General features: G+C 41.2%; 1 protein-coding gene across 3 annotated transcripts; it reads left to right on the top strand.

Moving 5' to 3' along the window:
- The first annotated feature begins 2303 nt into the window (after positions 1 to 2303).
- il23r (interleukin 23 receptor) lies at positions 2304 to 11929 on the top strand. 3 transcript variants are annotated; one of them, XM_029500960.1, is made up of 17 exons: positions 2304 to 2586; positions 3003 to 3114; positions 3502 to 3610; positions 3740 to 3912; positions 4849 to 4972; positions 5070 to 5236; positions 5682 to 5818; positions 5903 to 6104; positions 6206 to 6288; positions 6730 to 6931; positions 7012 to 7215; positions 7556 to 7654; positions 7853 to 8014; positions 9575 to 9715; positions 9890 to 9971; positions 10432 to 10522; positions 10930 to 11929. In XM_029500960.1, the coding sequence occupies exons 2-17, from the start codon at positions 3054 to 3056 to the stop codon at positions 11584 to 11586; spliced, it is 2694 nt and encodes an 897-aa protein (XP_029356820.1). In that variant the 5' UTR covers positions 2304 to 2586; positions 3003 to 3053; the 3' UTR covers positions 11587 to 11929. The 3 variants fall into 3 exon arrangements, with proteins under 3 accessions (XP_029356820.1, XP_029356821.1, XP_029356819.1); XM_029500961.1 differs by lacking the exon at positions 2304 to 2586 and adding an exon at positions 2668 to 2916 and having other exon boundaries at positions 10933 to 11929; XM_029500959.1 differs by lacking the exon at positions 2304 to 2586 and adding an exon at positions 2668 to 2916.
- Positions 11930 to 12134: the final 205 nt, after the last annotated feature.

Below are 12134 nucleotides of genomic sequence, written 5' to 3'. Positions count from 1 at the left end.
ACGAAGGAGCACTTCTATAGTAACATTTTATTTGTTTTTGGTTTATTTTAGAATAATCTTTATGCTTTAATTTAATCACTGTGAAGCATAGAAGCTGATGTTAAACAACCGGTATTTTCCAAAATGCTAAATGATTTATTATATAATGAGAACATAGCCTGAGCAATAACAGCATAGTCTTCCTCGGGGGAAGGTGAAACCTGAATGCTAGCATGCATATCCATCATCTTAAATGCCATTAAATAGATGCAAAGTTCAGATAATTGTTTGTGTGTCAGGGTACTCTTGTGCCGTAAATCTCAAACAGTACAGTCTTATCAATGCTCGGGCGCAAGTTTTATAAAGGGTTAGGGTTAGAAAAAGAAAAGAACACTTAGTTATCATGATGTTTATGAATGACTCAGCCTAATTTAATCATTATTTTTATACATTAAACAATCTGAATCTGTCATCTTAGGTGTCATTAATAGTTGCAAAGTTCAGAGAATTGTTTGTGTGTCAGAGTAAAGTTGTGTTGTAATTCCAAATGTAAATGTCCTCTGACCTAGACAGCAGCTAAAGATGGTGCGGTAAAGTATTGCTCTTCTTTTTTTTTGTTATTGTTGTTGTTGTTGTTTGTTTGTTTTGGATGAGAACAGTGGAGGCGAAAATCAACTGTATATACACTTCTCCTGACCACAGTTAGACGCAGTAATACACATCTGTCTGTATCGACGTGGCCAACTGTTGCCTGGTCCTCAAATGAGCTGAAATGGAGCTCAAGGAACACAAAGAAAGTCTGGATCCCTCCTCTCACGAGACTACATCGATTCTTTCCTCATCGAAATGGGAGAGGTGAGTTTTTTATCGTTCTTTTTGTAATTTTTTGTGAAATACGTAAACTGACTACAGATTTTTCTCCTAATAGAAGGAAGACGAGTATTCTGGTTTTGATTCAAGAAACTTGTCTATTTGCGCCCTGGACCTGTTTGGTGCTGGAACTGAAACTACTACTACTACAGTAATGTGTGTGTGTCTGGGTGTGTGCTCATCAGAGAAAAAGTGTGAAAGTGATGTTGCACATAATTTCCCCCTCAGTTATTAATGCAGTTTCACATTGTCTCCTGTTTTCACTCAGTGCAGAGAGAGTGCATGCTGAGATAGACACTGTGGTTGGTTCATCTGGACAAATTATCAAAAGGAAAACAATATGTCAGTTTCATGTATGCCGATAAATGAATGTTACATTTTCCAGGGCACCATCATCATAGCCACACTGCACTCGGTCCTCAGGGATGAGTCAGTGTGGGAAACTCCTCACTCCTTCAACCCTCAACACTTTTTGGATCAGGAGGGTAAATTCAGGAAGAGAGAGGCTTTCCTTCCCTTTTCAGCAGGTCAGTCAGAATTTACAACACTCTGAAACTCACTATATGTCATTTCAACCAAGATAGATCAGATGTCTTCCATTTGGTAAGACAGTTGAGATTCAGGCTTTTCCGCTGTTTTGTGTATTCTCAGGTAAGCGTGTGTGTCTTGGGGAACAGCTGGCGAGGATGGAGCTATTCTTCTGTGTTTATATCTGAAGTAGAGGTTTAAACTTTCCAGTTCAAAGAGAAAGTCACAGGCAGCTAAATAAGTATTACTGATGTTTTTCTCATGCCCACGTTCAGCTTCCCTCCGTGTTCACAGGTTGGTTTCTGTCTGCGGTTTGGCAGGAATGAAAACACTTGAGAGAATTTCATGTCAGCTGGCTGAGTGCCATTTTTCAGCTTCATAGACTGAGATATCTGCTCTTACTAGAAATGTATTTATGTGCCGGCAGCAGGTTGATCCGTTTTTTTTTTGGGGGGGGGGGTTTTGTCATTGAAGTTTGTTTGATGGTATTCTGCTGTGTTCATTGGCCTCATCAGTTTTTTTCTGTCATCCATCAACAACCAACTTCTATCACTTCATGTATAAACACTTGCACCTTCTGCTGACATCCTTGAATTTTATATGACAGCATAGTAGTTCTGAAAATGAGCAAAACTCCAGTTTGAGGTCTCTTTTATCTTTACATAAACACGCTGCCTTGAATTCTGGGTTTTCCCCCCAAAGCTTTTGAGAGTAGAAATGGAAAATAAGATGCAAAAGAAAATCACAAAAACTGCAGTAGCCTGACAAGATTTGTCTTACTTTAAACACAGTCGACTCTCTGAAGGATATGGATAAGCCAGAGATGTCGGTTTGTGATGGGAGCTCTTCCAAGCAAAAACTCTAAATTTGTTTTTTTTTTTTTTTTTACAGCCTCAGGACTTCCTCTCATACGGCAGACAGTTTATACTATGAGTTTAGAAACATCCATAAATGATGCTTCGATGTTGTTAATATAATTTTTGATTGCCGTGACTAATTTGCTGCCTTTGTTTTGCCACTCACTGTGTCAGCGCTGTGAAGTTACAGTCAGCATCTGTGTTCAGATAATGATGTCACACAGCATGTTACATGTCGGACCGATCACTCGAAGTCTGCTGGCAGCAGCACATTTAATGAGAGCAGCTGACATTTCAAGTCAACCGAGCAATTGTGGTGATGGAAAACAGCCAACTTAAATGGGACACCAAGGTATGCATGTTCAAAGTCTCTGTCTTTGCCAAAATACCACCAAACTAGGTCACTGTCCTCTTTAAGATGTCTCATCTGCACAACTGAGATCAGTTCAGTCATACAGAGCTCACAAGGCAAGTCATCGGAAGAAAATGTGACTGCTAAGCTTTGATAAGAAAAACTTATGTGTTTGCTGTAACACATATGACAGAGCGATAAGATCTCCGGAACTAAGTGAGCGACTCAAGAGCCACTACTTTTTCTGATAGATTAGCTCAAAGGTTCAGCAAAACAAAATGTTTCTGCATTAAAGTTTGCCAGCGCGTCTCCTGAACACAGATGGCCGAGGTAAGTTTTGAAGATCGCTGAGCTTTGTATGGAAATGATGCTTTCTTTTCAAAATGGATTAATAGGTGGAAAAACTTGTATTACAGCTGCTGACTCATTCTGACTGGGATCTTTGAAACTGGGGAAGATGAGCTGAGATGAATCTTTTGTTGACCATTTGGGAATGCATCATTATACTTCTCAATTTGTCCATCCAGCGTGAGTACTCATCTCTCTATCCACACTGAAGCTCTGATGATTTCAGTCCTCGATTCAATGAGATAACTATACCAAAGTTTGGAAACTGTCAGGGTTTGTTCGTTCTGCTGCTTGAGTCCCCCACTAACCCCCACTTCTGAGAAAAAATATGTATACAAGTTGGATAATATATGTAATTCTCAGCATGCTGAATTACAAAAGCAATCATGGAATTTGAACATGAGATTAGAGAGGTCAGAGGAGAAGATTTGTCCAGCTCAATCTGACCCCAATCAGCACAGATTTACATCAGTTGAATTAATGTGCAGCGTGTATTCATCTGTGTAATGCAACTGCTTGCCTTCGGATGTCGGCGCTGCCCTGACATCCCTGTATGTGTTTGGACAGGCTGCCAGCACATCAAAGAATTTGGCTACCTGACGGTGGTGCCATCCCCCTTTTTCCTCATTGGCTCCAACCTGACAGTGTACTGCCACACACACAAGTGTCTTCCAAGGTAGGAATGGTAGAAAAACAACACAGCAAGCTTTGTGTGCCCAAACTAATTATAAAATTCACCTGTATACCTCTGTATGTTCTACACCTAGCAAGAATAGAAAAACTTTGTTATGTCAATAACTTGCAGGTCTACAATATCCCTGGAGCTGAATGGCGAGGCTGTGAAATCCTCCAGGAAATTCAACTGCACCACGGTGATGTTTAAGCTGCCCAGTGTCCGGATACCACAATCTATAGTGCTCTGCAAGCTGAAGGGCGATCTGTCCAAGATTGTCAGTGGAAAGGACCTTCATGGTGGACGTACGTCAGTTGTTTTGTTAATTACATGCAAATATAACTTTCGATACAAATTCACAAAATGACACTTAAGTTGATAGATTATGTTAGAAATGTGTAGACTCATAGGTTATCATGGTTATTCAGAGGTTTTTGGGGGGTAGTTCGGTCTTAAGTAGATGTGACTGCTAAACTAAAGTTTCTGTGTTGTTGTTTGGGTGTTCCACGTTGTTACTAAGATGTTCTTGATGTAATATTTTCAGGTGGTTTCAGGGCTGGTTGGGCTGGTTGGGCCGGTTGCCAGGCTGATATTTTTGTTAGGTCTGTTGTCTGGTAGAGACAGACACAGTGTTGCCAGATTAAAAACTGTCAAACAGTGCTTTGTGTGTGTGTTACATTCAAAGGTCTCGACCTACATGAGCAGGGAGGGACGTAAAAAAGCAGGCGGACTGGATGTAGAGTTACGATCAAAGAATAATCCCAACTGATCAAAGAATTGTTTAAAAAGAAAAAGATTCAACCAAGTCCTGTGGGAGCGGACATCTGATTTATTCTGATAATAACCTCCCAATCTGGCAACCGTGGATAGAGATGAGTCTGGGGCACCAGCTGTGTGCCTAAATGTTGGTTAACAACTGGTTAACATCAGTTAACTGTCATCCCCCAGAATAGCAAAATACATTATTTTGTGTTCAACTACTTTATACAGTAAGAAAAAGCTTAAAACGCACACATATAACTTGATTTTCAAAAAAGGAGGCATTTCATATTTAATATTAGCTATCTTTTAATATCTAAATTATAAGATGCTTTCGGACATTTTAGATTATTTAGAATAGCTCCTGGCATTTTCTCTGAGGAAAAGCTGTATGTTTTAACGGGTAATGTGGGAGGACTAGTATGCCCTAACTGTAACAAAGAGAGACACAACAGCAATGATTTTCTTTCCATTGCTTGCAGTCCGTCCAGATAAACCTGAAAATGTTGTCTGTGAAACGACAAACAGCTCAGACATTATAGACTGTTCGTGGAAGAGAGGACAGGAAACACACATTCCCACTAACTACAACATTTCAGTCGAGAGGTATGGTGTCATTCGGAGGTCAAATTAAGTTGTTGATTTCATTTGCTTTCTTCTTAGAGCGTAACATCCATTTAACAACAGCAAATCCTGTTTTCAGAGAAAATGGGATGCAGATGTATTCAGATCAGGTTCAAGACGCTGAAAACATCACCATACCACGAGGAATTTTTGACAAAAATACCAAGTACCAGCTGATCATTACGGCCTACAACCGCTTTGGAGCATCACGGTCCGATCCAATAATCATGAGTATAAAGGATATTGGTAAGCTCTCCCTTCTTTTAAACACATATCTTTATAGATCGCCATGCGTCACTTTTAAAAGAAAATAAAAAAGCCATCTATCAAGCTTATGTGCTTTCTCTAGAAATTAATCAATCAACTGTTACATTCAGACAGTTTCTCTGTCATCACTGTTTGACTGATGTGGCCTATTTATCAGCAAAACTCTCTCTCTGTTTGTGTAATATCTCTTTGAAATGAATGGTTGACCTATTGCATCAGCCCACCAACGTATGCAGTGTTTCATTTCACCTTTTCAAGTTTTAACATCTCCTTAAACAGTCTTGAATTATTGAGTCACTTCTGAATTACTGTCGCATGAAAGGTTTTTTTTTTTATGATACAGGATTCGTGCGAACTTATCACACTCCACAATCTTCATCACTTATGTTTTCTGATCTAGCCACTATTTTATTTTGTTTTGCAGTGATACCAGAAACTCCTTATATCACCCACGTAGACTTTGGCAATGCCTCCATGGAAGCCACGCTGCAGTGGAAAACAAATGAATCATTGCTGTATCTTGAGCCTTACATCGGGCTCCACACACGTGGCTGTTCCTTGGTAAAATTACAGCCCTGCAGTTATTTGCAGAATCACCTATCATAAGACAGTGTGTAGATAACCCAACCTTTCGATGTTTCACAGGAAGTGAGGGAGGGAACAGTCCTCAGAAATGGCCTGATAAAAGTGTACAACTTGAGACCTCTGACTGATTATGAGTTCAAGGTGAGAACATGTTACTCGGCATCACGGCTGATGCATATCAGCACCCCCAGCTCGACCTCTAATGAAAGGTCGCTCTGCAGCAGGTGGAGCCCCGCTGTCATGGGGAGAAGTCCAGGAAAAGGCAAGTTCTCCAATTTAACCTCCAAATTCATATGTATCATGTACCAGCGTGTGAGACTGCCGCCAGTCGTGCAACAATTTTGTACTCTGACTTACCTTCAGGTCCATCTCAGGAGCTGCATGTGTGGAGGAAGTTCAGCAGCTTTCAGCCAAATGGGGTGCAGGAGTTGACTGTTTTGTGGAAGGTGGTTTGTGGTTTTTTACAGTATATCGATATTCTGTATTTTGCATGACAAAGAACAGAACAGAAATTATTTATTCTGCGAAACATTGTTATAAACAGGTCACCTGTACTACACTATAATATGGGAATACTTTGGGAAATATATCAATAAAGACTCAGGTGAAAAGATTGCTCTTGTGATAAAAGCATCTTTATCTTATAGTAGTGTTCATTATACTAATAATAGTCTGCTTCATAATTTTCCATAAAACACCGCTTTATTATTTTTCTGCTTTCCTTTATGGTCAGATTAAACAGGTGAGATTAATTAGAGGAAGTTCTCATAAATGACAGTAAATCATTTACTTCTTGACACAAAAAAGAAGCAGCATATTTCCCAAGCTGTCATGGTTGATGATGCAGAAAAGTAAACCTGAAGTGATGAATGGACTTTTCTCCGCAGCCTCCCCCTCCAGAGGACTACAGTGGCAAAGTGCAACAATACAAAATCTTTCTGGCTGACGATCAGAAACTGGAGGTGATCTGTCCTGCGAATTCCAGCCAGTGCTCAGTTCAGAGATCAGCAGATGTTCAGACACTGAGCGTCAGTGCTGTCACCTTATATGGTTCATCTCCACCAGCTGATGTGCCGCTCAGACACTCAGGTACATGAATATTAAAAGGAAAAGAGAAAATCTGGCCAAATGACGTGACATTTCACAGAGGATTGTTTCTTCACGTCCAGGTGTTTCTGGTCCTGTGCTGACAGAGTTGGCTCCTGCAGCTTATGGCAGAGCTGTGCTCGTCTCCTGGTCCTGGCCGGAGACCATCCACTGGTCTGCATCTGGAGAGAAACTGCTGCACTATGTGGTAGAGTGGATCAGTGTGCCTGTGATGAAGCTGCAGTGGCAGAAGCTGAACAAAAATCAAAACAACACATCTATCACTGGTACAGGAGACCACAGAAACGCCATTCAGGCACAATGGCAGTGTAGCACTTATCTACTTACACAAAGAAGTGAACATACAATACAGTAAATTTGTTGGAAAATTAAATGTTTTAGGCTCAATATGGCAAAAATGTTCATGAAAGACAACAACTGAACTTCCACTGAGATCAAGCAGTGGCCTCTTGTGGGCCTTCAGTGAATTACTTTTTTGCTTTGTTTTTGCTTCACTACCTGTTGAGGATTTAAAGGTGATATGATAAGAGTGAAGTTCATTAGCGAAATAGAATAAATATGAGAAAAGCATGTTTTTGTTTTTGTGTTTTTCCTGTGTTGTTTCAGGTCTGACTGCGGGTGTGAGGTACAATGTGTCCGTGTACGCTGTGACCACCAGAGGTGTCAGTGCTCCATCATCTGGTCTGGTCTACTCCAAAGAACAGAGTAAGATCATGGCTCGGCATGTCCCACAACCCAGTTTTCACATTCACATTTAAATGTAAAGATGAACATTTTTCATCAGCTGAGTTCACCATGTGACGGATTTTCATAGGGATTCAGATAATGGCATATAAAACATATACATACTCGAGCAAAGCGCCTAAAGCATCATTCTCCATCTGTCTGTTTCTGTTTTTTCAGAACCAGTTTCTGGTCCCCACATGTCTCTGCTAGCCCATGAGACCAGGCGGATCCTGATCCGGATCGATGAGCTGCCCGTACACCAGCAGAGAGGCTTCATCACACACTACACCTTATATATCCAGAAACAGGACTTCAGCAACACAGCAGAACAACAGAGAGGTGAACTGGAGTCTTGTGTCCTTTTCTGTGCTCGTCTTATTGATTATCAACAAGTTCTTACCAAGAAGGTTGGTAAGTTCTTATCACCAGAGCAGATTTAAAGAAAGAAACAGAACTGACCTCCACCGAGACCAAGCATTCAGTCAACGGTCAGTGAATTTGGATCTGCCATTAAACTGGATGGGTTTGTCCCTGGACCATTCCTCCATTAAGGTCACTACAAATCATTTCAGCACTTGGTGCAGAGTCCATGTGACTAATAAACAGGTGGAGTGTGGATGAAGGTGTTGTCTCCCTGTTAGAGGGAACAGTACTGTCCAATAGGCACATAATTAGAGAGCGGAGAAAGTACTTTCTCAGGTGTGATCACACCGATGTTCAATAAACTGTGTGCGTAGCAGGCTGGTTAGTGACAGCCTTCACTGTTGCATGAGTGCAGGCAGCCACATAGCTTCCTGTTTGTGGTCAAAGTCATTTCTAGAAAACTATGATTCACTGGCAACCAGAGCTTGAGAGTATGTGATCAGTGTGTTGGTTATCAACGTCTGCATTCCTTTTGCTCAGGTATATGTCAAGAACTTTCACACGTGCATATTCACACACAGACAATCAGACGGGTTTGACACAACAACCCATTTAGATACAGAACAAGTGGGGAGATAATGACACAACACTGATACACAATGATGATTTTTTTGTTTTTTAATTAATGGTGTAATTTGCCTTGGATTTCGGGCCGCTACCTGTTCCTTTGTTTGTTTGTTTTGCAAAATAATTCATCACAAAAAATTACAACCAACAATCACCAACCAAACAAGGTTCAAAATTCACCTCATTACTGGAAGTAAGATCAGAAAAACCCTGCTGATGCACTGAATCTTTGTGGGAGGTGAGTATCAATGGAACGCGAGTTGCACACTTTCCATCAAACAACAGCATTTTGTTCTGAACTTAAATATATGCACACTACTGCATGTATGATTTCCGTCATGTGTACTTAAACACAGGTGTGCATTAGCCTGACCTGAGTTAAATTTACACAGAAGCACTGAGCTAAATGAGCACCAAACAGAGCATTTGATCTGCAAGAACAGGAAATGAGTCACAGCAAAGTTGTATTTCCTTCGAACCAGAGGGTAAATTCATTGTGAAGGAGGATGATAGAATTCAGATTATTTTAAGAAGCTAATGGGTATTAAAGGCTTAAAGGCAAAGTCCTCCCCGAATCGCAGCTCCCTTTGACTTAAAAACAGCAGAAATACGAAATTCACCTCCAAGTTAGCTTTTCAACTGCTAAATGCACAAAGAGCATTTAGCAGTTGAAGAGCTTGATATGTCATGATATTTCCTTTGGAAGTTGGTGGCAACAGGTGAAATTTACCTGGTTCCACGTGGTAAGGTGGCAGGAAGCTGATGCTGTAGATTAGCAATTGTTCACCAGTGGGTTTAGGGATCGGACTTAAACTTTGTCTCTGCAGCCCCTGTGCGGCTAAAATCTTTGAACATATGTATGAATAGATAAAATATCTTCAAATTGTAATCTCATTTGCTTCTCTCCAGTGACGCTGCCTGCTTCTGGCCCCAGACTGGTATGGCTGGACTGTCCTGAGGGAGCTCTGGCTCTGCAGATGACTGCATCCACTGCAGCAGGAGAAAGTCCACCGGGGGTCCGGATCTCCTCTGAGCCTGCAGTCCCTGCCGGTCAGTCTCCTGCTGCCATCCCATTGTCCCTTTAGAAACACAAACACCAACTAACATCTTCCTGTAACACTGAAAATGAAATTAAATCAATTTAATGAGGTTTTAAACGAGAAGAAGAGAAAATGGTGCTTAGTCTATTAACCGTTGTGTGTTTCCCTTTCTCGTCTCTTCTAGTTGGCCTGGTAATTGTGATCATTTTCATCATCATCACGTTCTTCATAGTCAACCTGATGTGCTGGAGTTGTGTGAGAGAGAGGTATCATTATTAATTAATATGCTTCTAATGGCTTTCAATGTCATGGAAAATAACAGTCATCAGACATCACCTAATAATATTGAAAGTATTTTGATGGGATAAATGCTATTTTGTTTTTAGTGGTCTCCTGTAAGTGATTCTGAATGCGCATCGGTTTTGATTTACAAGGAACTGGTATCGTCACCATTGTGGTTGATTTCATGCGAAAGTCCATTGTGCCATAACATGAGCAGAAAGACCCACACAAATAAGGTGTCAGATACTGAATGTGATGGTTTTAGCTATGAAGATCCCAAATTGTGTGATTCACACATTCAGAAATTACATTTGAATGTGATACTTTTTCTTCCTTTTGTCTTTAACAGTGGCATAATAATTGGTGTTGTGTATTTTCTGCAGCTGATAATAAACCACCATCATCAAGCCAGACCACTAAAACCTAACTGTGTTTCTCTCACAGGATTAAACAAAAGTGTCTATCCTGGGGACCTGCCTGGCTCGTCGAAAGTCTGCCAAAACCTGGAAACAGTAATGCCATCAGGCTGCTGGAGGTAATAATAGCAATTTAAACAGGCCTGCTGTGTTCTCATGCTTATTTCCCCTTTTTTGTGCGGACTACTGTCACCACAATTACCAAAACAACTATCAACCACTAGCATGTGCAAGAGCTGCAATAAGGGCAGAATCATGTGAAAAAAATTGAAAAACTTTGAAATATAGTAAAACCTTTAGTTTGATGAGGTTTACCACTCTGGATAGCAGCATGAAGTGAAATCTGTTAGTAAGGCACTTGTTATATTCCTTCACTGTGACACCACCACAGTTCTGTTGACTCTCTTGCAAATGAAAACAAGATATGTGTCTGTCCAATCCATGTGACTCACTGTGTGTGAGACAACCAAATCTGATGCTTTATGCTTTATTCATCTTCTTGATATTTTTCTCTTTTTGTCTCCAGCAGGATGGAGGTGAACCATCCTTCTCATCCATTTACAGTGACCCTCCGCTGTCCCCCATCAGTTTGATCTGCTCAGACAAGCGGGAAGACATGTATCCCATCGTCCACGTCAGTGTACCGCAGGCTGGATCGGGACAACCTCTGACGGAGACACCACGACGAGCGTCAGGCACAGAGACGATGCTTACTGACAGAGAGCTTGACCACAGCTACAAACCTCAGATTGCTATATTTGCGTCACAAGCAGGGGAGGTGGCGGAGACAGAGGAGGAGCAAACGCTCATCCCAGACAGTGGAGAGGAGGACGTTTGTTCACGACCATCTCCAGGATTACTGGAGGTCTTGCTGTCCAGCGTAGAGGTGGATTTCTCCGATTCACCCCTGGAACTGGCTGTCAGTGCCGTTGGCGGCTTTCTGTGGCCTAAAACTCCTCACAATACAAGTGTCTTGACTAGAAACTTGGGGAGCGGGGGCCCCGACTCTCTGGAGTTACACCAGGATGACATCATGACTCCTGACGTGACGGATCCCTGTTTGCCTCAGTGTACGGTGGAAACATCTTTGACTGATGGTTACTTCCCTCAGGTAGCACACACAGAAGTAGATGCAACAAAAGGAATGAACCAAATGGACATAAACTGTGGCTCTGAGAAGTGACGCCAATGTTGAAAGTACTTTAAATCGAATGACCACCACGGGCCAATTCAGCTGGTTGCAAAGAGGTTAATTTGTGATTTTTTTTTTTTTTTGCTGAGTTGAAGCTTTCCTTCTACTTTATGGTTTCAATCAGTAGTTTTAAGTCTGTCTTATATTTTTCTAATTATAGTCCTCTTTAGAGGAAAATAGAAGATAAAGCAGAGTTAGTGTCAGGGTGTTGCAACCTGCCTGAGAAAGTGCCAGGTCAGATCCACCCTCACGCCTCCTCGGCTCCACCATCTCCTCCAAATATGCTTTCTTCTGGGCACAAAAAAAAAAAAAACAAGATGGACAACTCAAAGCGTCAAAACAGCAGTTCACAAACCAAAGGTTGACATCAAGGTGGGTTTCTACTTGGAATGAACCAAACAGGACAAACTGCAGCACTAAACTGCCTTTAACAAGAGCATTATACAAGCATGACCTCATCTACTGTACAGTTAGAAAGCGAGTTAATAAAGGACAAAAACATATCAGCTGATTGTAATAAAAGTGTAGCAATATCTCTC

The sequence above is a fragment of the Echeneis naucrates genome, chromosome 4 (genome assembly GCF_900963305.1).
Source record: "Echeneis naucrates chromosome 4, fEcheNa1.1, whole genome shotgun sequence".
In the NCBI taxonomy this organism is placed as follows: Eukaryota; Metazoa; Chordata; class Actinopteri; order Carangiformes; family Echeneidae; genus Echeneis; species Echeneis naucrates.
The sequence above is the reverse complement of the archived record's forward strand: the minus strand, read 5'-3'. Positions and strand labels throughout refer to the sequence as shown.